This window comes from Cetorhinus maximus, chromosome 4 (assembly GCF_964194155.1).
Source record: "Cetorhinus maximus chromosome 4, sCetMax3.hap1.1, whole genome shotgun sequence".
NCBI classification, from domain to species: domain Eukaryota; kingdom Metazoa; phylum Chordata; class Chondrichthyes; order Lamniformes; family Cetorhinidae; genus Cetorhinus; species Cetorhinus maximus.
This window is the reverse complement of record NC_135882.1, coordinates 32,935,957-32,962,593: the sequence shown is the minus strand read 5'-3', so window position 1 is coordinate 32,962,593 and position 26,637 is coordinate 32,935,957. Positions and strand designations below refer to the sequence as shown.

General features: G+C 42.3%; 1 protein-coding gene across 1 annotated transcript in view; it reads left to right on the top strand.

Moving 5' to 3' along the window:
* Positions 1 to 25,457, top strand: part of dpys (dihydropyrimidinase) — a 115,639-nt gene extending 90,182 nt beyond the window's left edge. The window contains exons 6-10 of the mRNA XM_078540064.1: positions 2,908 to 3,049; positions 4,274 to 4,416; positions 7,203 to 7,410; positions 17,034 to 17,154; positions 24,803 to 25,457. Coding sequence (XP_078396190.1) covers positions 2,908 to 3,049; positions 4,274 to 4,416; positions 7,203 to 7,410; positions 17,034 to 17,138 — 598 coding nt within the window. The 3' untranslated portion in view covers positions 17,139 to 17,154; positions 24,803 to 25,457. The remainder of the gene's footprint in view (positions 1 to 2,907; positions 3,050 to 4,273; positions 4,417 to 7,202; positions 7,411 to 17,033; positions 17,155 to 24,802) is intronic.
* The last annotated feature ends 1,180 nt before the right edge of the window (positions 25,458 to 26,637 follow it).

Below are 26,637 nucleotides of genomic sequence, written 5' to 3'. Positions count from 1 at the left end.
TATCCATACTAATATATTACCCTAACCCCCATGAGCCCTTATCTTGTGCAACAAGCTTTCGCATGACACCTTAGTGAATGCCTTTTGAAAATCCAAATATACCACCTGCATATTCAATTGTTCCCTTTATGCACCCTTAATTAATTAATTACATCCTCAAAAAAAACTTAACAGTTTTGTCAAACATAAAAGCATGTTGACTCTACTTAATCATATCAGGATTTTCTAAGTGCCCAGTTACTTCCTTAACAACAGATTGCAGCATTTTCCCAATGTTGTGGCCCCTAACCTTTGCTGCATTTAGTTCACTCAGCTGTTTTTTGACATCATGTGGAGCGAATTTAATTTGCAGAGCCAGGTATTGGGATAGTTGGAATATCTGTAGGAGGCCAGGGTGGATCATGCATGTGGCACTTCCGGTTAAAGATGATTGCAAACGCTTCTGCCTTGTCTTTTGCACTCACATGCCCGCACCAACATCATTGAGGATGGGAATGTTCATGGAGCCTCCTCCTTGTTAGTTGTCTAATAGTCCACTTATCTTACAAGGCTGCACTTATAATACTATATTGAGAAGCGGATATGGCAGGATGGAAGACTTAATATGTCATAAAACACGTTTTTCTTATTTATGCCCTTAATGATGCTGAGCAATGGGCTGTGTTGGGGAAATGGGGACAGAATTTAAAAATTCAAAGTCCAATTTCAGCTGCACAGAAGAAGGCAGAATGATTGGTTGCATTGTTCAAACTGGCAGAAGACCTACTTTTGGCCCTTGTCATTGTCAGTTTTGTTTGCTGCTTTCAAGTTTGAGTTCAGCCTAGTATTTCACAAGGGTTTTTCTCACTTCACATTGTGATGAGTTGTGTGAATACACAAGCAGGACTGAATCAGCAAATGGAATTGGAGGCGAAACTCAAGACATAGAAACGTAGAAAATAGGAGCAGGAGTAGGTCATTTGGCCCTTTTGAGTCCACTCCGTGATTCAGTGTGATCATGGCTGATCCTCTATCTCAACGCCATACTCAGGCTCTCTTCCTCATACCCCTTGATGCCTTTAGAGTCCAGAAATCTATTTTCTTCTTAAATATATTCAGTGACTTGGCCTCCACAGCCTTCGGTGGTAGAGAATTCCACAGGTTCACCTCCCTCTGAGTGAAATAGTTTCTCCTCATCTCAGTCCTAAATGGCCTACCCCGTATCTTGAGTCTGTGACCCCTTGCTCCAGAACCCCCCAGCCAGAGGAAACATCATCCCTGCATCCAGTCTGTCCATGCCTGTCAGAACTTTATACATTTCAATGAGATCCCCTCTCATTCTTCTAAACTCCAGTGAATACAGGCCTAGTCGACCCAATCCCTCCTCATACGACAATCCTGCCATCCCAGGAATCAGCCTGGTGAATCTTCACTGCACTCCCTCTATGGCAAGTATATCCTTTCTTAGGTAAGGAGACCAGCACTGCACACACTACTCCAGGTGTGGCCTCACCAAAACTCTGTACAGCTGCAGTAAGACATCTTGCTCCTGTACTCAAGTCCTCCTGCAATGAAGGCCAACAAACCATTTACCTTCTTAATGTTTGCCACCATTGCACATCAAAACCCAGAGGAAGTTTCAACATACTTACCCAGGACTTAAAACTTCCAATGGGCAGAGGGACACTTTTCCAGACTTCTCCATGGATACCTCTGACACTGACTCCACCATTGTAGATTTGGGCTAGATGCCCTGAACTTGTCTGGAAATTTACTCCTAAGATACTCATGCCATTAAAGGCATAGGACCTGGGTTGTAAGTGATTAACAGCAGAATCTGTACTGGATCTGTTTTTAAAAGTAAGCTCACAAGTCCTATTTTAAAAACTGGAATGTTCCCAAGAGCCCTTTAATTCCCACAAACAAATAATTTGACTAACACCAGCAGCTGTGCAAACTCAGACCAACACTTATAAACCATTTAAAAGCTTGGAATGCGTCCTAGAAGTCTTTTAATATCCAAATAAACAATTCTACCTCACAGCTGCTATTCTCAGCAGCTGCCTAATAAAAGTAATCGGAGATGTTTAAAAAAATTAGAAATTGTTACTTATCTTACCAGACTGCACTTCACAATACTATAAAATGTACTTTACCATTTATTTAATTTTAAGTTTTGTTTTAGCTCATTTCAAGACTTTTCCACATTTACTTGCATTACGTTAAATGTTATGCAAACTTAAAAGCAATTAAAAGCCTTTGAAAGATTAAAAATAGTTTTAAAAAAAGCTTAAGAACTTTAAGAAAAATACTCGCCATGACACTGCAGGCTGCTGGACCTTAAGGAGTGCTCGTTTGCTGTTGACATCAAAGGGAGTCTGGCCTTGGTACTTCTGCCCCTTGCCACTAACCCTCATGGTTCCCTTCGTAGTTGGCTTTGTCCTTCACCTGGGACAAGAAGTCCTGGCTGTAGTATTATGAAAAGGTAAGGCTGCAGTTTCATTCGCAGTCAGCAGTGAAGCACCAAGGCCTCGCTGCTGACCAGAAGCCAATATGTTTCCCTCAGTGTATGGTAAACACTTCGTCTGGAACTCTAGGATTTATTTTCAGTTAGAATTGAGCAGTGTGGCTTGTGCTTTTAACTCGGAACAGATAAAAGCGATTGGGGTGGCTGCCTGGGCAAGGTCTGCCCGGTTACTTACTCAGTGGGACATTACTTTGGCACCAATGACTGATTTCTCTTCCAATTTCTCCCTCCCCACCCCTCAGTCTTCCTAATCATGTCCATTTGTGTAAAAGATTGATCTGTTTTGTGGATTTCAATTCTTTCTTAATCAGATATCATCAGTAAAGCAGTACAATGCCACAATCTATTGTGCAGGCCTGTTTGATTGTGTTGTCAATTTATTTATTTCTCTTCTTTCATAGCGGTGACCTTACTTTGACAGGAACGGACAACTGCACATTCAATGGTTGTCAGAAAGCCTTTGGAAAAGATGATTTCACAAAGATTCCAAATGGGGTGAATGGTGTGGAGGACAGGATGTCCATCATTTGGGAAAAGGGAGTGGTAAGCGTCACTTAAATATTGAGAGCCAATAATTCTGAAGTACGGTTATAGATCTTAAGGTTGTTTTCCAGTTTTGGGGAGGAAGGAATGAGCCTGAGGAGTAAATGCAGCAGCATTGAGGCCAGGATTCAAATCAACCAGCTTCTGGGTGTACCATATCATTAATATATCAAAATATGTCAAATTAAATTCATATTCACGCAAATTACATATTGGATAATGCTGAAAAGAATGGCCTGCACACTTTGTCAAGTCATTCGGTTGAACCATTCAGTGTGACCAAGTAAGTGCCCACAACGCGTTTAGATGTGAATTCCATGTCCCATTTTTCAGTTAGGAAAATGCTTTGCTCTTTTGCCCATGATGCTATCTGATAACTATTAAACCTATCGATCTGACTATATTCAATGCCATTCATATTAAAGGAAGAAAATCCTGTGATTTTCCAAGATCCCAGTGAATGCAGGAGTGAAATCACCCTATACATTACTCAAGTGTATATCAGCAGAACCCTGTAAGAAAGTATGTGTTCCCCAGAGGCTTAATGATAAGACCATGGAATGACTTTGTGGAAGGAAGGACTTGGAGAATAGAACCAAGTTAAGCCCTGGTCTGTGGGTAGAACGTAGTTTCCTGGCTTTGCAAAGCTGTTGAGCAGCCATCAGTCCACTGATAAATAGGATGTTCGCTTGAAATATTTGATAGTTATTTGTTTAAAATAATTGTTACAGTTTAAAAATGAATGTTCAGCCATGTCATCACTGTTGTGTTGATTTCAGTAGCATCAGCGATGGAAGCGGCAGTAGAATTTGGTCTTTGTGACTCAGTGCAAATTCACAATGGTAACACTGAGTGCATCATACCTCAAAACACTGAAAAAACACACTTTAAAAGTGGTCTCTGAATAATATGAAGATGTTTTTCGTTGTTTTTAACAATTAATATAAAACTAAGAGTCTCATCCATGCTCTCATAAATTAGCAGCCTGAGAGATGAGCACAAAGGGGAAGAATGCCATCTTCAGTAACCTAGAGCAACCTACAGTTATGTGTAATCAGCAGTTTAACTTTGGTTTTCTGGTTGGGCATCACGCTCCAGATAGTGTTGGTTGCCTGCAATAACATTCCATTACAGATGCGTTGAAGCAGTCAGATCATTATTTTTTGTGTTTTTATTAGGAGGCCTTAACAGAGCTGGCAAACTATCTGTATCATTTGTTTTCAGCACAGTGGTAAAATGGATGAGAATAGGTTTGTGGCCGTGACCAGTACCAATGCAGCAAAGATCTTTAACCTTTATCCCAGGAAGGGAAAAATAGCCAAGGGTTCTGATGCTGATATTGTAATCTGGGACCCATGTGCCGTCAGGTAAGGTGACTGACTAGAGGACGACTGCAATTCCTTTTGCTGAAGCCACTGGGCTAGAAATTAGTATGCACTACACACATTTTGGGCATACAATGGGCACAAAGCATACGGATTTAACAGTGAGATAGCCTACACTCACTCTGCACAGATGTTGGGTCCAGTGCCAAATTGGTGGTGCCCATTTTTTAAGTGGATGCCCAAAACCCCTTGAATATGGTAAATAGGGCCTAATACCTGTTGAAGGACCCCTCGGAAAAATTAGTTCCCAACGAGCAAGGCTCCCTTGCTCAGAATTCTTCAATGGCCACCAACTAAGGCTAAGAATAGAACCATAAAAATGTACAACACTGAAGAAGGCTGTTCAGCCCATCGTGCCTGTACTAGCACGTTGAAAGAGCAGTCGTGCTTCATCCCACGCCCCCAACTCTATGTGCATAACCCTGTAAGCTCAACATCCTCAAGTAGCTGTCTAACTCCCTTTTAAGATTATTTATGGAATCAGCTTCCATCACATTTTCAGGTAGAGCATTCCAGATCCTGACAGCTCTGAGTGAAAGAATATTTGCCCATCTCTTGAGATCTTGATTCTAAATCTATGACCTCTGGTTATTGAAACACTGTTCCCAGAGGGAACAGCCTTTCATTATGTACGCTATCAAAACCTCTCATTATCTTGAAAATCACTATTAAGTTACCTCTTAACCTTCTCTCCTTCAAGAAGAACAGTCATAAATTATCCAATCTTTTGTCGCTGAAGTCCTTCACCCCTGGTAAATCTATAGTTATGCAAAATCAGCAGTTAACTCAGCTTTCCTCTGTACCCTCTCCAAGGCCTTTGTATCTTCCCTGAAGTGTGGTGCTCAGAATATCCAACAGAGGGCCAACCAATGATTTATATAGTGTGAGCATCATCACATTTCTCTATTTACATCCAAGTAACCCACATGCTTTTTTTACATCATTAATTTGCCCTGACAGCTTTAAGGAAGTGTGTATCTGTATTCTTCATAACTTTCTCCATTCCCTAATACAGTTGTAAAAATTTTTTGTGTGGATTTTGATATAATTGCAAGTTTCTTTTCAGATACCCTTTTTGTAGCTCTTACTATCTATTTTGTCACCCCTTGTAAAAGGAGTTAGGGATGCACAAGAGTGCAGAATTGAAAGACTGCAAAGGTTGTAAGAAGGAGGTAGGGAGTGATGAGGCCAAAATATATCAGGAAAGTCAGGAGTGGTGAACAGATATTAGAACAGGATAGGATATGGGGAGCAGAGATTTGGCTGAGCTTTAGTTATAAGGGGAGGAAAAAGGGAGGCAGGCCAGAAATCGAGCCTGGAGATGATAAAGGCATGGATGAGTGCTGTGGTAGATGACAGGATAAGATGAGACAGAGGTGAGTGATATTATGGTATTAAAAATAAGCAGTCTTTGTGATGGAGAGGACTTAGAGTTAGTTAGAAATCAAGATAGTAAAAAGTCTGGATCACCCTGAAACAGTGGGCTGGAATTTACGCCCCCAACTCCCCGCCACTGGGCGTGTTTCGGCAGGGTTGGGAGGGTGGAGGGCAAGTAAAATATGTTGGGTGGCCAGCTCACCTCCTTCCCGCCCACCCCCAACCCGTTCCCCATAATACCAGGGGTGGGTAAGCTGCCCACTAGGCTGCCCACCCTTAAGGCCTACTGCCCTTAACTTCCCAATTAAGTAACAATTTAGGGGCCTCAATCCATCTCCACTGCCATAAAACACTGAGAAGTGGCAAGCAGGCCAGAATGCAAAGGCCGTTTTTAAAACTTTTTTTTTAAAAGGCGGGAAGGAAGGGCTGCACATCAATCAGGGAGGTGCCCTGAGCACCCTGGCAAAGTGATTCTTGAGAATCGCTATTAGGTTACCCCTTGACCTCTCTTTCAAGAAGAACAGTCATAAATATTTTGTTCCTCCCTGTCTAGGCTCCAAAAGCTCCACCCTGCCCCTTGGCCCTCCTCCACAGGGTGCCCAATCCTTTCCATGCTAAAACCCCAGGACTTGCCTCACTCTGGATGCCATTAATGATCTCCATTAGCCTCCTTGAAATCCCAGCAACCGGATGATCAGATTGGCTGGCAGCTCTCAAGGGCAGCATTTCCTGTCCACTGAGGAGCAGAAGTCAGACCCTCTGCATGTTTATGCTGCTCCCAGCATGTCTTCGCTACAGGGCAGGCATTTTAAAAGTTGGTCTGTTCGGGACCAACTTTTCTTCTGGGGTATTGCAAGCAGTAGGCCCTCCCATAAAAATCCAGCCCAGTAACAGGAAGGGAATGGAACTGACAACAAGGGAATTGTTTATGATGGGGTCTAAAGGCAATGGATCCCGTTTTTCTGGTATTAAAATGAGGAAATTGTGGCCGTCAGATAAACATTCAGATACCAGTCAATGGAGGAATCAAGACAAGTGGTAAAGAGGTAGCTAGGTGTTGTCAGCCAATGACCTGACATCTTTGGATGTTACCAAGTGGCAGAACAGGGACCCAAGAATGGATTCTTAGGCAACTGAAGGCAATAGTGTAGGGATGGGAAGAAAAGCCAATGCTGCAGATATTTTGTTCATAAATGGCTAGGTTGCTTGGCAGTACAGAACTTCAATCTTGCTGAACTCTGTCACTCATTTCAGCAATAATTGGCTAGGTAAGAGTTCAAACTATTGCTAACTCAACAGGCTGTTTTTGATTTCTATTTGTATTAGTGGTGCAGTTTTCATCTCCCTTTCAGTTTACTATAGTTTTTATTTGACCTTTCCATTACAAACAGGACTATTTCAGCCAAAACACATCACCAAGCTGCTGACTTCAACATTTTTGAAGGCATGGTCTGCCATGGAGTCCCTCTGGTTACCATTTCACGAGGCAAAGTGGTGTTTGAAGATGGAATTCTGCACGTTGTGCCAGGGGATGGGAAGTATATTCCACGGAAACCCTTTGCAGAGTATGTCTTCAAACGAATCAGACAACGTGATGAGGTCAGTGATTGCTTTAGAATAAAATTCTTACAGAGCTGAAATCTCCACTCACCTTGTGGCTGAGTCACTTCCTAGGTGTGGTTTTTCCAGCTTGCTGTTAAAACCTGCATGTTCACATACGAACTTATGAATTAGGAGCAGGAGTAGGTCGTTTGGCCCTCAAGCCCGCTCCACCATTCAATCAGATCACAGCAGGATCCTGCCCCACTGCTCTCTGGGGAAGAGAGTTCCAATGACTCACAACCCTCTGAGAGAAAAAAAATTCTTCTCATCTCCATCTTAAATGGGAGACCCCTTATTTTTAAACCATATCCCCTAGTTCTGGTCTCTCCCACAAATGGAAACACCCTTTCAGCATCCACTCTGTCAAGTCCCCTCAGGATCATATGTGTTTCAATAAGGTCACCTCTCAATCTTCTAGACTCCAATGGATACAGGCTCAGCCTGTCCAACCTTTAACCTTTCTTCATATGATAATCTCCCCCCTCCCCCATCCTAGGTATCAGTCAAGTGAACCTTCTCTGAACTGCTCTTAAATAAGGAGACCAAAACTGTACATAGTACTCCAGATGTGGTCTCACCTACACCCTGTACAATTGCGGCAAAACATCCCTACTATAATATTCCATTCCCATTGCAATAAACAACAACATTACACTTGCTCATCATCTGCTGTACCTGCATACTAACTTTTTGTGATTCATGTACCAGGACGCCCAGATCCCTCTGTACCTCTGAGTTCTGCAATTTTTCTCCATTTAAATAACATACTGCTTTTCTATTCTTCCTGTCAAAGTGGACAAGTTCACATTTTCCCATATTATACACCATCTGACAATTTTTACCAAGTCACCTTCTATTTTTCATTCCTTTTTGTGCTGCATCTTTTGCTTTGAATTAGTGTGACTTTTTCACTCATGATTGGCTCAAATTATCTGGGTATTGCTTCTGATTGAAATTGTCTGGTTGTTTGATTAAGTTATCTTTAAGTGCTTAAAAAAATAATCTTTGGTATGATATGGCACAGATTTGATTCCTTGTCTTTTCTAAGTCAGCTGATCTCAGCTAGGGCACAATATAACCACTACAGTTGGCCTCAGTCTTTCTGGGATAGGGAGGGAGAAATACCAATGTTTCCCCTCCTGATTATTGTCCAGTCTTGAATATGTGGAGATTGAGTTGAGCTCAGCTGTGATGCTTCCACTGCTCCATTTCCCTTCATTGCCCAAGTAGCTTTTGCAAATCATTGTCTTGTTTCATGATTAAAGAATGACCATTGGATGAGGACATGAAGAACTGTGGTGCCAGTGGAACCTTTTTCCAATAAAAAGCAACACCTTGAGGAGAGGAAGGGAGCGAAAGATGACGAGACAATGATACATATGAACATATGAATTAGCAACAGGAGTAGGCCACTCGGTCCCTCAAGCCTGCTCCGCCATTCAATAAGACCATGGATGATCTGATTTTAATCTCATATTCCTGGCTACCTCCCATAACCTTTCACCCCCTTGCTTATCAAAAATCTATCTACCTCTGCCTTAAAGATATTCAAGAACTCTGCCTCAACCTATTGAAGAAGAGAATTCCAAAGTCTCACAACCCTCTGAGAGAATTTCTTTTTTTTCACCTCTGCCCTAAATGGGCAACCCTTTATTTTGAAACAGTGACCCTGAGTTCTAGAATCCTTTCCATATTCAACCTGCTGTTATGATCCCAGCTGATGTTACTACTGGACAAGCCAGATCCCAGGGTGAAACCTGACTTGATAGATACAAACTTTTATTTTTTGTTTAGAGATGTGGAGGGTGACTACTGAACAGACTCACTGGAGTCAGCTGATGAACTTTTAACAAAAGAATAAAACATTTATTAAACAAGAAAAAATGAACTATACTACAATGCTCCTTCACCCACAACTATACCTTTACAGGTATATACACATTCGTAAGGATAACACAAGTTACAAAAGTGATCTTATACTCTAATGTTCACAGTAAGTACCCAGTCCATGTAAACCAATTGGCAACCTGTTGTCAGGCACACCACATTTTGAAACCAAGTGACAAAGGCCACCCCACACCGTGAGCCAACTGGTCTCACAGAACTCCATCTTTCACACCGAGGTTTTCCTATCTCCACTCTGGAAGAACCCACTCTGGAATCTTTGCTTTCTCTTGTATCCTTCCACAAGAGTCCACTTCCAGGGTTTCGAACTTTCCTTCTGATCTTCTTCTGCCTGGCTCGCCATTTGCATTCAAGCTTTGTCTTCCACGCACTCTCTCTCAAATGCTCAGCCGTGCCAACAGAACACCACTGCTTCACATGCCCATAGTCTCCGTGGATCTTCTGGCTTCTCGCAAGACTATTTTGCTTTAGGTCTGCATCCTGCAGCTTTCTCCCTTTAAGCTTGAAGCCTTCATCAGCTCCTCACTCTTAACTTCACTTAACAGGATCTTCGCCAGATTCCTGTTCTTTTCCTTTGACGAGAAGGTCTTCTTGGGACTTTCCTCTTTTCTCTTTAGGACTTGCTCCCTGCAGTTCCCTCTTACAGTAGACTGCTGACAACTTGGCATCTCCCTTGAGATCCAGAACTCACTTGACATTCTCTGTTACTTTAACTTCAGAGCAACTCATCTAAGATTCTTAGACTTATTTTTCTCAGCAATCTGTTAGCATGCCCAGCAAGAGAGAGACTTAAACTGATTCCTTCAATTTAGAGCATAATGACCACCTGAACTGAAACTACTTTTCAGTTCTCCTCTCTCTCCCTGGATCCCTCTCCCTGGATCCCCATTGCTAGGCAACAGCGCAGTTTTTTCTACCTTGTGTTTGTTTCTTCCCTTCAAGAACCATAACACTGCATTAGAATGCAAGCACCTTTTAAGGTGGAACCAAAATTCAAGTTCCTCCCTTTCTTAACACACTAATACAGAAATACAAATTAAATTTAAACCTAAAGCTAAAACTCATTCCTAACACCCACAAATACAAATATAACTTAATTAAACTATCTCTAGTTCCTAACACTGTCAAGCCCCCACAAGATCTTATATGTTTCAATCAAATCACCTCTTACTTTTCTAAACTTCAGCGGATACAAGCCTAGCCTGTCCAACCTTTCCTCATAAGATAACCTGCCCATTTCAGACAATAATCTTGTTCTCTGAACTGCATCTAATGCATTTACATCTTTCCTCAAATAAGGAGACCAATACTGTGCACAGTACTCCAGATGTGGTCTCACCAATGCCCTGTATAACTGAAGCATAACCTCCCTACTCTTGTATACAATTACTTTTGCAATAAACGATAACATTCCATCAGCTTTGTTAATTACTTGCTGCACAAACATACTAACCTTTTGCGATTCATGCACTAGGACATCCAGATTCCTCTGCACCTCAGAGCACTGCAATCTCTCACTATTTAGATAATATGCCTCTTTTTTATTCGCCCTGCCAAAATGGACAACCTCATATTTTCCTACATTATACTCCATTTGCCAGATCTTTGCCCACTCACCTAACCTATCTATATCACTTTGTAGCCTCCTTACGTCCTCTTTACAACTTACTTTCCTACCTATCTTTGTATCATCAGCAAATTTAGCACCATACCATCAGTCCCTTCATCCAAATCATTTATATAAATTGTAAAGAGTTGAGGTCCCAGCACTGATCCCTGTGGCACACCATTCGTCACATCCTGCCAACCAGAAAATGAGCCATTTATGCCTACTCTCTGTTTCCTGTTAGCTAGCTAATCATCTATCCATGCCAATATATTACCTCCTACACCATGAGCATTTATTTTCTGCAATAACCTTTGATGAGGAGCCTTATCAAATGCCTTCTGAAAATCAAAGTACAGCACATCCACCAGTTCCACTTTATCCACAGGACCTGTTACTTCTTTAAAGAAGTCCAGTAAATTGTTAAACATGATTTCTCTTTCACAAAGCCATGTTGACTCTGCCTGATTACCTTGAATTTATCTAAGTGCCCTGTTATAATGCCTTTATTAATAGTTTCTAACATCTTCACTATAATATGTTTTAAGCTAACTAGCCTATAGTTTCCTGCTTTCTGTGTCCCTCCATTTTGAATTTGCTATTTTCCAATCTAATGGAACCTTCGCCGAATTTAATGAACTTTGTAAAATTAAAACCAACTCATCAACTATCTCTTTTAAGACCATAGGATGAGATCCATCAGGACCCAGGAACTTGTCAACCCACAGTTCCAACAATTTTCTCAGTACCACTCCCCTGGTGATTGTAATTTTCTTGAGTTCCTCCCTCCCTCCCAATTCCTGATTTACAGCTATTTCTGGGATGTTACTTATATCCTGTATAGTGAAGACTGATGCAAAATACCTGTTCAATTCCCCTGCCATCTCCTTATTTCCCATTATTAATTCCCTAAACATACTTTCTATAGGACCAGGGCCCATCCACTTGTTCCAGTCTATATGTAGATTAAAATCCCCCATGATAATTGCCATACCTTTCTGAAAGGCTCCCACTATTTCTTCTTTGATACCCTGTCCTACATTGTGATTTCTGTTAGGGGGCCTTTACACCACTCCCACAAGCGACTTCTTGCCTTTATCATTCCTCACCTTTGCCCAAACCGCTTCTACATCCTGGTTTCCTGCCCTTAGGCCATCACTCTTTATTGTGTTAATGCTGTCTTTAATTAACAGAGCCACACCTCCACCTTTTCCTAACTTCCTATCCCTCCTAAAGGTCATATATGCTTCTCTGTCCAGGTCCCCATCTATCCTGTCCTGTAGCCATGGCCAGGATTTTGCCCTCATCGAAGGTGGGTGGGAGCGGTTGGGATGCTGCAATAAGCTTCGATGAGGCAGCATTGAGCGCTGCAGCATGCGTTTCATGCTGGGCGAGCCTTAATTGGCTCACCAGCGTGAAATTGCGATCAGGGCTGGATCGCAATTTCACGCTGGTGGGCCAATTAAGGCCCGCCCAGCGTGAAACGTGTGCTGCAGCCCTCAATGCTGCCTGGATAGTTGCGGGAGGAGGGCGGAGGAGGGCGAGAGGGGAACTTTGCGCAGGTGTGCACAGGAAATGCTCCCTGAGGCACAGAACTGCCTCAGGAAGATGAAGATTTTAAGAAATGAAAACAAAGATTTTAAAAATGTTACAAAACATGTCCCCTCATGTGACTCTGTCACATGAGCAGGGACATGTTACTAATGAAAAGTTAAAACTTTTATTTTACTTCTAATTGCTGTTGGAAACCTCATCCCGCCCGTGGATGTGGTTTCCTAAAAAAATGCAAAGGCAGCTTGGCCTTTTCGCCTGCTCGTCAACCATAAGGTTGGACAGGCAGCGAAAAATTACATTTAATTAGGACCTTAATGGCCTTAATAGGCCTGTTAATTGTCAGTGGGCCTACTGCTGACCCCTGTGCGCACCTGCCGACCGAAATATCGCGATGACGTTGGGCAAGCATCCTGCGTCATTTTACGCTCATTTGAGTTGGGCACATGCCTGCCCGATGAGGTAAAATTCTGGCCCATGTCTCTGTAATGGCTATTAGATCATACTTATTTACCTTTATTTGCACTATTAGTTCATCTTTTTTTTTTCGAATGCTGCGTGCATTTAGAAACATAGCCTTAAGTTTTGTCCTTTTATTATTTTTGTAACCTCTAGCCTTATCTATTGGTTTTCTCCTAGATTTGTACTTTCTGTCCCTTCCTGTCATGGTCTATCATTTCCCAAATTGTTACCTTCCTCTCCTACCTTGCCCTAGTCCTTATTTTACCACATCTTCCCAAAATTTAGTTTAAAATGCTTTCTACTTCCCTCATTATGTGATTCGCAAGAACATTCGTCCCAGCATGGCTCAGGTGTAGACTATCCCAGGTACAGCCCCCACTTTTCCCAGTACTGGTGCCAGTGCCCCAGGAACCAGAACCCACTTCTTCCACACCAGTCTTTGAGCCATGCATTCATCTCTGTAATCTTATTTGCTCTATGCTAATTTGCTCGTGGCTCAGGTAATAACCCAGGGATTATTACCTTTGAGGTCTGCTTCTTAATTTGGTACCTAGCTCCTCATGCTGATTGTGCAGAACTTCTTTCCTTGTACTACCTACGTCATTGGTACCTTCATGGACCACGACAACTGGCTCCTCTCTCACTACAAGTTCCTCTCTAGCCCTGAGTAGATGTCCCAAACCCTGGCGCCAGGCAGGCAACACAGCCTTCTGGATTCTCGCTCTTTGCTGCAGAGAACAGTGTCAATCCTCCTCACTATACTGTCCCCTACTACCACTACATTCCTGTTTGTTCCCCTGCTTGAATGGCATCCTGTACTATGGTGCCACGGCCTGCCTTCTCATCCACCTTGTAGACCTTGCTTTCGTCCACACAGGTTGTGAGCGCGTCAAACCTGTTTGACAATTGCAAAGTCTGAGGCTCCTCCAGCACTGTCTACTCAGTTCCTTTACCTGCCTCACTCATGGTCACATCCTCCTGTCCCTCACTGCTGACCGAAACAGACACCCTTATTCTAGGACGTGTGGCCGTCTTCTGGAACAAATTGTCCAGGTATTTCTCTCCCTCCCTTATGTTGCGCAGTGTCCGCAGTTTGGCTTTCAGATCAATAATCCTGATCCAGAATTCTTCTGGCTGCTTACACTTTCTGCAGACCTGTTTGTTCCTGATTGCCTTGGCTACCCACATTCCACAGCTGCAACATTACACCTATGCTGCTATTGTTACTCATGTTACTTAGTTTAATTTAATTACTTCTTAATTAATTTAGAGTAATTCCTATGTATGCTACAGTTCACTGCGTTTATTAAATGTACTAGCATGTAAATGTAATAGTACTAGCTATTGACAACTAAAATTTACATATTTAACTACACAGATATGTGTTTTAGCTGTTTGATTATTTTGCTTTAATTTTAAAGTTTTAGTTCTTTTTTATTTATAGATCTACCTTAACTCATGTGTCCTAATCCAGCTATTAACCAACACTAACACTAAAAACTTACCGGCCAATCAGCTTCAAAAGTACAGTACCTATACTATTTTAAACCCTAGCAACAGAATAAAATTTAACCACTTACTAGATACTCACCAGATACTCACCAAACAGCTAGCTTTTTCTCCAACCAAATTGCTTCTTTGCTGTGAGGTCACTATTCGTTTTCTCGTGCTGTTTTCGATCTCCCGACAGCCTCTCTACTCGCGCTGTTTTCAGATTCCCGACAGCCTCTCCACTCATGCTGTTTTCAGCATTGAAGTGACAAAATGCTAGAGATTGGTAAGATATTGGCTTGCCAAACTTAGCTTTGCCTCACTGGGAGAGGGGTGGAGTAACTAATGGGTTCTTCCTCTATAGGGAATATATGGTACAGTTCCCAAGGAGGGAGGTATAAAAAAGACACTGAGCATTCCTCACCCATAGACTGTCTACTAATATTCATTACAAGCCCACCGACTCCCACAACTACCTCGACTACAGTTCCTCACACCCTACTTCCTGTAAGGACTCCATTCCATTCACCCAGTTTCTCCACCTCTGTTGCATCAGTTCCGATCCTGCTACCTCCCAAAACACCACTTCGGATATATTTTCCTTTTTCCTTAACCAAGGGTTCCCCTCCCTACTGTGGTTGACAGGGCTTTCAACCATTTCCGACCCATCTCCCCCACCTCTGCTCTCATCCTTCCCCTCCCTCCCAGAACCATGATAGGGTCCCCCTTGCCCTCACTTTTCACCCCACAGCCTCCGCATTCAAAGGATCATCCTCCACCGTTTCTGTCAACTCCAGCATGTTGCCACCATGAAACACATCTTCCCCTCACCCAACCTGTCAGCATTCTGTAGGGACAATTCCATCCATGACACTCTTGTCCGTTCCTCCATCACCCCCAACCCCTCATCCCCCTCTCATGGCATCTCCCCATGCAATCGCACAAGGTACAACACCAGCCCCTTTACCTCCTCCTTCCTCACCGTCCAAGGCCCCAAACACTCCTTTCAGGTGAAGCAGCGCTTCACTTGCACCTCCTTCGACTTAATCTTCTGTATTCGCTGCTCCCAATGTGGTCTCCTCTACTCTGGGGAGACTAAACACAGACTGGGCAACTGCTTTGCGAAACACCTTCGCTCAGTCAGCAAACATGACTCAGACATTCCCGTCGGTTGCCATTTCAACACACGATCCTGCTGTCATGCCCACATGTCCGTCCTTAGTCTGCTGCAATGTTCCAGTGAAGCATGACGCTTGTGCAAATGTCAATTTCACAATCTTTATTTACACAAGCTAAAGAGGTTTCAGATGCTGGCAGATTTAGCTATTCAAATTTTAAAGGTGCTGGATCATTGATATTTTTACTGTATTAAAAAGGATTTTTTTAAGAAAGTGGAAAGTTATCAATGAATGACTTTAAAAAAATTTTTTTTTATGCATCCTACTGCCACTACAGGGTTCATGGGTTCTATACAGTGCATAGCAGGTGAATGGATATGGAAGTGCCATAGCTTCTCATGGGGGGCATGAAGGGTCATCAGGTATGGGTGGTGGGACATCCCTTAGCATGAATGGCCATAGGTGTTGTTTGGGGTGGCATACCTCGGCGTGGGAGGGCATGAGGATCTTTTGAACTTACCTTTTAAAAGGCTCCCTCGTGTAGACTATGGTTCACAACACCTCTGAGATTCCATGAACCACGACTCTTTGAAAAGCTGGCTTGACTCCATGAAAACTGCGGACGACTAGGACATGCCTGTCCCCGCAATGGAGCTGGCCGGGTCGGGAATGTAGATTGTGGGGCTCGTGACCTGGACCAGCCCCTAAAAGGTACTCCTGAAAATCAGAGACCCCTGTTATTGGGTCAGGAATCCCGGAATTGGGTCCCCGCCCCCATATTTAAAGAGCTCCTGAGTCATCCAGATTTAGTGAAAATCCAGCCCTAAATTAGGGCTGATTAGGACATGTTGTCCCTTCGTTTTGGACGTTGAATGGAACTCCCACCTCCCTGCCAGTTGTAAACATCTGGTGTAGTTATGGATCCACAGCCCAAAAATGTCCCTAGCTTGGCACAAATTGGCAATCTTAGTGCCCCTGCCCCACCACCTTGCCTGGCTCAAATCAAGTAGTGATGTAATTAAATGAGGCCAGCTTTTACCGTCCCTGATCCTGCTGCCTTCCTGTGTCCCACTCTTAAACTGCACTTTTGAGTAGATGAACGGAACACTTGCAGAAAACAAACCGGAAGCAGTGATGAACCAGGGCTGGGGAGGTGGGTGAAAGCCAGAAAAAGTCCAGCAGGTAGGTTTTTAAAAAAAATTAATATTACGTTTCCTAATGGGCCAGGGGGAGCAGGCTTTGAACCTCTCTTGCTTCCTACCTCCTCCCCCAGATTTACACCAGAACTCTTCCTCTTATTCCTCTCCGGGTTACCTCCAGCGATCCCTTCAACTGAAGGCCAGATTATATTTCTGTGGGTCCCAGCTGTGGCCTCCTGCTGTCAAACTCATTGCCTCATCTGCTAACCGGGTGATGAATTTGCCTATTTTCAGTAAATGTGCTACCACCAACATTAAACCATATTAATCGGTATTGTTAAAATACAGGTTTGTGAGCCTAAACCAGTACAGAGAAAGCCATACCAAGGAAAAATAATGCCACCGTGTCCAACTGCCATACCTCCTAATGATGGAAGAGACTTACATCAGTAAACATTTACTATTTCTGGTATGTATTATCCATTTATAGTTTGAAATGATTGCCTTGGCAATCCTCCAAAATGTTCTCACTGCCTAGATCACAAAGAATTCATGTCAAAGTAATTGTGTTGTGGGTTGTCTTTTATCACATTGGAACATGCACCAGAGTTGGGAAGAGACAAACTGCAAGAAAGTTGTTTGGATGTTTCATTCACAATGTACACAAGCTTTTAATCAGTAACCTCTAGACACCCACAAATGCTATGGCCTGAATCTTATGTTCGGGGCAAAGTGGAGGCATACGGAGGTTTTGACACTCCTACTAATTTAAAGGGATGCTCTCCTAACTGAGCTCTACACCAGTTAGGAGCAGCCCTAAATAAATCAGTGCCCTGTACTCACACAAGTATTTGCAATCAGCCCAAGTTTACATGTTGACAGGTGCTTGTGAGATCATCAGTCTGGGCTCCCCCGAGCCTCTTCAGGCAAACTGCAACTTCTAGAATTGAGGGCAAGTGAGTTTCCTGGAAATTGCAGTGCCGTTGCAGCAGTAGCAACAAACTTCCCCAAGTTCACCATTATTGAGACCAAAAGATCTGGGCTGATATGTATTCATTTGTGTGCTTATAAAAGGTATTTCCTATGCTCCTGTTTTTTGTTAGGTCAGGGTATCAAGAGATATGGAGCAAAGGCAGGTAAATGGAAGTGAAGTACAGATCAGCAATGATCTATTTGAATGGAGGAATGCAGGCTCAAGGGGCTGAATAGCTTGTTCCTGTTCCTATGGGGAGGATCACCAGTCAGCGAGTGGGGGATGCGTAAAATGACGTCGGGTGGAACTCCCAACGTCACCACACATCATTTCCATTTTTAGGTCAGCGGAGGCGCAGCCAAATTAGCCGCGCACCCGCCGACCTGTCAACGGCCTATTGAGGCCATTGAAAAAGTAATTAACATCACTAATGGACCTGCCCGTCCAACCTTAAGGTTGGCAGGCAGAGCAGGAGCCCTGGCGGGCTTAAGAAAAAGCATGAAACCTCATCCATGGGCAGGATGAGGTTTCATGAGGGTTTTTAAGTATTTAATAAATGTTTCAATAAAAGTTATGGACATGTACCAACTCATGTGACAGTGTAATATGAGGGGACTTGTCAGGGAAACCTGTTGTTTAAATTTTGTTTAACAATTTTTAATTTGGAGCCGATCTCCCTGTGGCAGCACTTAGCCTCAGGGAGATCAGTGCGCTCTTTCACGCGCATGTGCAAAAGAGCACACTCTCGGTTGAGGGAATCCCCCCCCGCCCGCACAGGGAGCGCATAGCGCTTCCTGGTGGATGGCCCGCCCACGTAAAATGGCGGCGTGTCCCCAATCGGGGACACAGATCGGAGGCGCGCCTGCTCGCGCCCGCTCCTGCACCCCCCCCACCCCCCAACGGGAGGAAAATTTTTCCCTATGTTATCGTCCTCCTTTTTCTCCTTCAAATGACACTTCACGCATTGGTCTTGTTCCACACAATCCTGTATCATATTTATCGTATTAGACCAGGCAATTATGAAGGCAAAATAGCCAAACTCGGGACAACATAGCCGAGCCCAATGATGTTCTTACATAACATGCCCTTCCTGCAGGAATCGTGGGTAATGCACTGATGTCAATTGTATTATCCAAAATGCTACTCCAAAGAAAACCAGTCAATTGTACATACCAGAGGATGAAACTGGGACCTTTCTGATCTGTATGTCTTGAGGCTAAAATACACATTACCTTAAACATTAGTTTCTGTTTCAATATGGCCAGAATTTTCGGCTCGGCGAGCAGGGGCAGGTGTCCCGACGTCACCACGCGTCATTTAGATTTTCAGTCCGGCAGGCCCACAGCCAACTCGTCTGTGCGCCTGTCAAACTGTCAAAGGCCTATTAAGGCCAATTAAATATCAATTAAAGTAATAAACTGAGCTGCCCGTCCAACCTTAAGGTTGGCGGGCAGGCGAAGAGCCTAGGTGGCCTTCGCATTTTTCATGGAACCTCATCCACAGGCAGGATGAGGTTTCATGAAGGGTTTATAAATTAAATAAATTTTTTCGTTAATGTTCATTGACATGTCCCAGCTCATGTGACACTGTCACATGAGGGGACATGTCTTCAAATTTTTTCTTTTCTTTACTTAAATTTTTAAAACTTAAACTAATCTCCATGAGGCAGCTCTGTACCTCAAGGAGATTTTTGCGCTCTTTCACGTGCATGCGCGAAAAAGTACAGGCCCTGACTCACGGAACCAGCCCACTCCCCACCCCCACAGGGAGCGCTCAGCACTTCCGGGCGCACGTCACGCTGGGTGGGCCTTAATTGGCACGCCCACATAAAATGGCGGCGCAGGCCCGACTGGGTCTGTGCCTGCCCCTGCTTGCCCCCGCACAACATCACCCCCCCCCCCCCCCCCCCCCCGCCCCCCAACGGGGGGAGAATTCTCCCCTATGTGAATGGACACCTGCAAACATAGGCACTAACAAGTCTGCATTGTGCAGATGTCTAAAACAATCGATAGAACAGCTTATATCACATTCTGCTACCATACCCATGAAATACCTGTTGTATTTAGTGAAGACGAGATCACAATGGACAAGTAATGCATCAGGCTGTAGATCTTATTTTCATTTAAAATTAAACTTATATTTAACTTTGAATTGTATTTACCTGATGTGCAATATAAGCAGAGTGCATCTGCGGGCTTTGAGCATGGCTTACAAATCAATGAAAATTTTAAATTGTATTCAAAACGTATTCACATTTTATATAACATATCGTACATGCTACGTTGAATGCCCATGAAAATCATCAGAGCTTTTCTCCCTCCTGTTCTACCTAGGTGATTGTGTTATAGGGAGTCCTCAGAACTAGCAGAGAAGACATGACACTACACCACTGGGTGGCAAGTCAAACATTCTATTCTGAGTAGTTTATTTAATCTGGAGGGGCCACACTCGCCAATCAAGAATTTTATCTACTTACATGAAAAATACACATATGAGAAACATATAAAGGCTTAGGACAGATTACAGCACACTTTTGCCAGAATAATACTAAGCCTATAAGTGTTAAATTATGAGAATAATTTGCATAGACTAGGCTACAGTATAAAAGGTTAAGAGTGACTTAATTTGAGGTGTTTGTGTTGATTAAAGAAGTTGATTAAATAGATAGTGAGAAGCTGTTGCCTCTGGTGGAAGTGTCAAACATAAGGGGCATAACCTTAAAGTTAGAGCTAGGCTGTTCAAGGGTGATGTCAGAAAGCCTTTCTTCATACAAAAGATAGCAGAAACGTGGAAATCTCCGCCATTTTACACCCCCCCCCCACCCCCAAAAGTTGTTTTCACTAGGCCAATTGAAAATTTCAAAACTGAAATTGATGAGTTTTGTTAGGCAAGGATTTAAAGGTTGCAGAACCAAAGCGGTTATCAACCATAATCCCAATGAATGGCAGAACTGACTTGAGGATTTCAATGACCTACTCCTGTTCCTATTTCCTAAGCCATTGCAAGGCATTGAATCTAGGGGTGCACCATATAGTTTCTATTGTATTGTATGAATGTTAAGACGTTGGCCCAGAATTTGCTGGAGTGGGCCAATTCATAGTTTGTCCTATTATTTACACTTTTAACCCAGCTCTTCAGCTCAAATTCTTTCCCCTTGCCTGTAATTTGCTATGATTGTGAGCTGATAATGTGTGACTAGGGCAAAGAGCATTTAGGATCTTCGTGAACGACGGAATGAACAATCCAGCTCCTTAACAAATGAGATTGAAGGATTGAGAAAGAAACAGACTGGGAGGATGTGTCAAATCAGGTGCATAAAGAGAAATAAAGAATTTTTTCTTTCACGGGATGTGGGCACCGCTGGCAAGACCAGCATTTGTCTTGAGCTGTTTTTACATTATTTGAATGCAGCTCTTCCTGACTGCCAGCCTTTGCAAATCCCAGCAAGATTATCTTCAGGTTTCAGCTGGCTGTGTGAGAGTTGGACAAGGTGAATCATCAGCACTGTTGGGTCTCTCACAGAATGAAGATTCAGTACGGTCTGTGTAGATCTAGCTAAAACAAAGGAATTAATTGCAGGCTTTGCATCATATTTTCTTTATTCATTTTATAGCAAGTTAATTCAGAAATGTTCACACCCAGTGAAGGGAGCGTCATGAGAAAGTCCTGCCATATTAACAATCTCTACAATCTAGCACTTATACGGATGCTATTTTAGTGCATAAAGAGGGCAGTTAGCAATTTACTTCAATAAATAGATGTGCAAATTTCTACAGTATGTTAGTTCATCTGCGTGAGGTAGTTACTGTTGTCTTGTGGTTACTTTCTTGTCTAAATTTAGTGTGTAGAAGTCTAAGTGGCTAAGTGTTTAATGTGATAAAACAGGCAGGCTTATCTGATCATGGATTGCCAAAATCATAACTAGTCAACAAAGCATTGAAATGAAGCAAGAGGAGTAGTAAGTAAATAGGTTTTCATTTCTTTTGACATATTAAAACAGGTATTCATGGAAATAATAGGAGTGAAAGTGGCTTTCATAGATTCGTAGAAATTATAGCTCAGGAGGCCCATTGGCCCATGTTGCCTGTGCTGGCACTTTGCAGAGCTATTTAATTACAAAAACCCAAGAAATAGGAGCAGATTGGGTCTGCTTTGCCATTCTATATGATCATGGCTGATCTTGTGCTCCAACTCCACTTGCCTGTCCACCACTCATATTCTCTTGATTCCCTAAGAGACCAAAAATCTGCCTATCCCAACCATAAATATGTTCAATGATGGAGCATCCACAACCTTCTGGAACAGATAATTCAATTAATTAATCCCACTCCCCTGATCTTTTCATATGACCCTGTGTTTTTTTTCTCCGAGTATTTATACATTTTTAACATGTTAGCATTAAATCTGCTTCCAGCAGTCTTTCAGACAGTGCATTCCAGATCACAACTCTGTGAAAAAATAATTCCTATGTCATCTCTGGTTCTTTTGTCAATCATCTTAAATCTGCACCAACCCTATGCCTTTGGAAATAGTTTCTCCTTATTTACTCTATCAAAACCATTCATGATATTGAACACCTCTGAAAATCTCTCTTAACCCTCTCTGTTTCAAGGAGAACAAACCCATCTTCTCCAGTCATAGAATCATAGAACAGTTACAGAAGGTGGCCATTCGGCCCATTGTGTCTATGCTGGCTCACTGAAGGAGCAATGCACCTAATGCCAGCCCCTTGCCTTTCCTCCATAGCCTGCAAATTTTTCCTTTTCAGATAATCTAATTCTCTTTTGAAGATTTCAGTTGATCCTGTCTCCACTGCATTGTAGGGCAGTACATTCCAGATTCTAACCACTTGCTGCGTGAAAATGTTTTTCCTCATATCACTATTGCTCCATTTGTCAATTACTTTAAATCTGTGCCCTTTAGTTCTCAATCCTTCCACCAAAATGAACAGTTTCCCCTTACCTACTCTGTCTAGACCCCTTATGATTTTGAATACCTCTATCAAATCTCCTCTCAAACTTTCTCTTCTCCAAGGAAAACAGTCCCAACTTCTCCAATCTTTCAATGTACCTGAATTTCCTCATCCCTGGAAACATTCAGGTAAATTTTTTCTGCACCCTCTCTAATATCTTCATTTCCTTCCTAAATTGTAGTGCCCATAACTGTTAAGTTAAGGCCAAAGCAGAATTTTATACAGGTTTAGAATAACTTTCTTGCTTCTGTAATAAAAACAAAATACTCTATATGCTAGAAATCTGCAATGAAATCGGAAAGTGTTAGAAATACTCAGCAGACCTGGCAGCATGCTGCCAAACCTGCTATGTCCAGCGCTTTTTATTCCTTGCTTCTGTAAGCTGTGTCCCTATTGGTAAAGCCCAGAATGCATATGCTTCACTAACCACTCTTTCAACTTGTCCTGCCACCTTCAATGACTTATACACATTTACACCCAGGTCCCTCTGTTCCTGCACACTCTTTGGAATTTTATCCTTTATTTTGTCTCTCTGTGTCTTCCTACCAAAAATAATCAAATAGTTTTGTTTGGTAGTACAGAGCTTGAACTTTCATCTTGCACTAATCAGGACAATTCACAAGAAATACCAATGTCAGAGGGAAACAACATATTTATACTGTATGAGAAGAAAGTGCTAATTGATTAGTAAGTGGACTGTGATTGGTATAGGCATTGCCATGGAGAATGCACCAATTAATGGTGACTGGCAGTTAACTGCCAAGAATTGTTGACATTTAAACCAGGCAGCTTGACTCTGATTGGTCAAGACATTGTCCTGGGGAATGAACCAGCAAATGGCTGTCACTTATTTTGTTTAGCTGTAACAGGCGCAATGTGTGTACATGTTCCCTCTGTCTGTAAAGAACAGGGCCCTGTGTATTAGTATATGTAGCTTCTACTCCAGTCTGACTGACAATCTTAAATTAGTTGTCAGTGAAATTCTTAGCACACTGAGGACTATTTAGCAAATGTTGTGCAGTCGTGGAATCATATCTAATGTTGGACACTCTGTTTGAGTTTTGCAAGCATGGGCTGGTTGGGTACAATCAATACCTTGCCCGTTGTGAACACACACAGTGGCTGGGACATGCTGTTTGATACAATCCGCCAGTCTTTGGGACGTATGTCCTACATACCATACTCTTGCCCATCTCCCCCACCCCACCAGCACCCCCTCACCCCTTGAGACTGCTACTATCCCAGTCTACATGCAGATATGCAAATAATTACAACTACTCTATAATTCTTGCACTTCTCTGCAATTTCCTTACAGATTTCTTCCTTTACATCTTTCCCACTAGTTGGTGGCCTATAGATTACATCAAGCAATGTAATTGTATCTTTTTTGTTCCTTAGCCCTAGCCAAATAGATTATGTTTACTGACCCCTCTGGGGCATCCTCTCTGTCCAACAATGCACATCTCCACATAGCTTAAGTCCCTCATCCCTGGTACTTTTCCTGTAAATCACATTTGCATCCTCCCCTGGATCTTGACATCCTAAAGTGCGGTGTCTAGAATTGAACACAATACTCCAGCTAGGACTAGCCAGTGTTTTATAACTTCCTTGCTTTTGTACTCTATTATTCTTTTAATAAAGCCAAGGATCCTATGTACTGTTTTTACAGCCTTCAGAACTTGGCCTGCCATCTTTAAAGATCTATATACATGCACCCTCTTTGTGGGAGCATTCCTGCCGTTGAGTCAGAAAGCACAACTTTTGAGCTCTGCTCAAAACTCAGAGTGGAGACTCTAGCTGTGAATTCTGGGTTATATCCATTGGAATATTTGCATCTGGTGGGTGTTAGTCACCCTTTCCTCATTGTACAGGTTGTGGGAGCCCATAAAACTCTCCAATCATAAAGGAGTAATCATACTGTCAGCTGCTGTAAAGATTATTATGTCCTGGGGCTTGCCTGGTAGGACCATTCACAACATAACCTATCAGCTTGTTAATCAGCCTGCGAGTCCTACCGCATATTGACAATATTCTGTATGGGAAGAGTATGAAAAGATGAAAAACAAATATGGAAATGACAACAACTTTCATTTAAACTTCATGTGGTTATAACAGTTTCTTAACTTTTTCTCCCATACAACCGCTGCTGAATTCCATAATCTGATTTTACAGATATATATGAAGAGATTGCAAACACGTTTGCCACAGCTTTGTATTCATAATTGTTGAAATATTGCAAGCCTGCAACTCCCATCCTGGATACTGATGGAGGAGAATCTGCATCAAGAGTGCACATCTGTATAATCTTCCTACAATTCACTCCATCCAAGTAATTGTTATGAAAGTTATTATATTTTCCTCATACGGTCACTCATAGACCCACCAGTAGAGGTTTTTGACTCTTAATTTGTCAATGCATGTAAATGGGTTGGAAAAACATGTCCTCCATTTTAGACTGACTAAATTTGTTCTAGTTGACAAATTTATTCCTTAATTTATAAAACCCCATGAACAGGCTCACAGGAATGTAAGTTCTGATATATACCCATTTATTCTTGGTAACCTTGAACCTTTTGTGTACCTTTTTCAATAGAATTATTAAAACCGTTACAATGATTATAGCTTTCTGTATGTAAAGAAAGATATATGCTCTGCAGCCTCAGGGGTGTTAATGTAAATGAACTCTGTCTATGTCTAATCACTTGCCTATGTCTAATCACTTATCTCAAGTGCCTTATGAAATTAATTTTATGATGTATGATCAGAAATATGGATTATATTTTGTATGCTTAAATGCTAATAAATATTTGAAGCTGTGTAAAGCTCATTTGATTGTCCCTGCTTTTAATTTTGTAAATGTAACTGGGAAATCTCATCATCTGGCAGACTTAACTACTCAGTCAAATATGTCCCACTAGCTATGTAAACACAAAGTGGTGAGCTACACAAAATTAATTTATTACCTTTCTAGCCTGAAGCCATTGCCACCCTACCAAATTTCTGTTGCAATTTTGGTGATGTTCCAACTCTTTTTATTTGAGTTCATAGCAGATTGCAGTTTCCGAAGGAGAATCTATGTTCCCTGGGAACCAAAACCAACAATTTTAGCAGCAAGCTGTGAACAGGAGTAGGATGCTTTACAGTTAACAAACTACTTTCTGACAATAATGTGGCCTTTGAATACCATAATGGATTTCATTATGTGTCAATTCATTTTAGATTTGGATAATATCAGCCACACCAAACATTTTTTTGTAACAGGCTAATCTGCTAAACAAATTTATATACAAGTAAGCATTGTTTACAGAACAGATAATACAAATGAGGTATTAAACAGCTTCCAAAGGTCCTGAGACAGTTTACAAGAGTTTAAGCAACCAATTCAATGTGCCTTGTAACCCTGATAGAATCATAAGGCTAAGAAGTAATTTCCTTACATTTTCGGTGCCAAGGGTCATAGTTTGTGATCTGTGATTTAGGAGCTGCACAAATGGAGCACTAGGGAAGACAGGGCTCCAAGGTTCACAGTTATGGCACTGGAGGCTTTAGTGATGGGGATTGACAGAAGGAGGGAGGTCCACTGGATATCCTCTGGTGGGATTGAAAATGGTTGGCAAGGAAGGCCAACTCCTGGAATGTGGTCCTGAGGACATTGCATCACTACTGCAAGATGTTCAATGACCTCACGCAAATGATAAAAGTCAGTGAATGTACTTCTTTATTTGTTCAAGTGATGTGAGCATTGCTGGCTAGGGCAGCATTTATTGCCCATCCCTAATTGCCCTTGAGAAGTGGTGGTAAGCTGCCTTCTTGAACTGTCCAAGTGTATAAGTACATTCACATTGCTGTTAGGAAGGGAGATCCAGGATTTTGACCCAGGACAGTGAAGGAACTGCGTTATATTTCCAAGTCAGGAGGGTGAGTGACTTGGAGGGGAACTTCCAGGTGGTGGTGTTCCCACCTATCTGCTGCCCTTGGCCACCTAGATGGTAGTGGTCGTGGGTTTG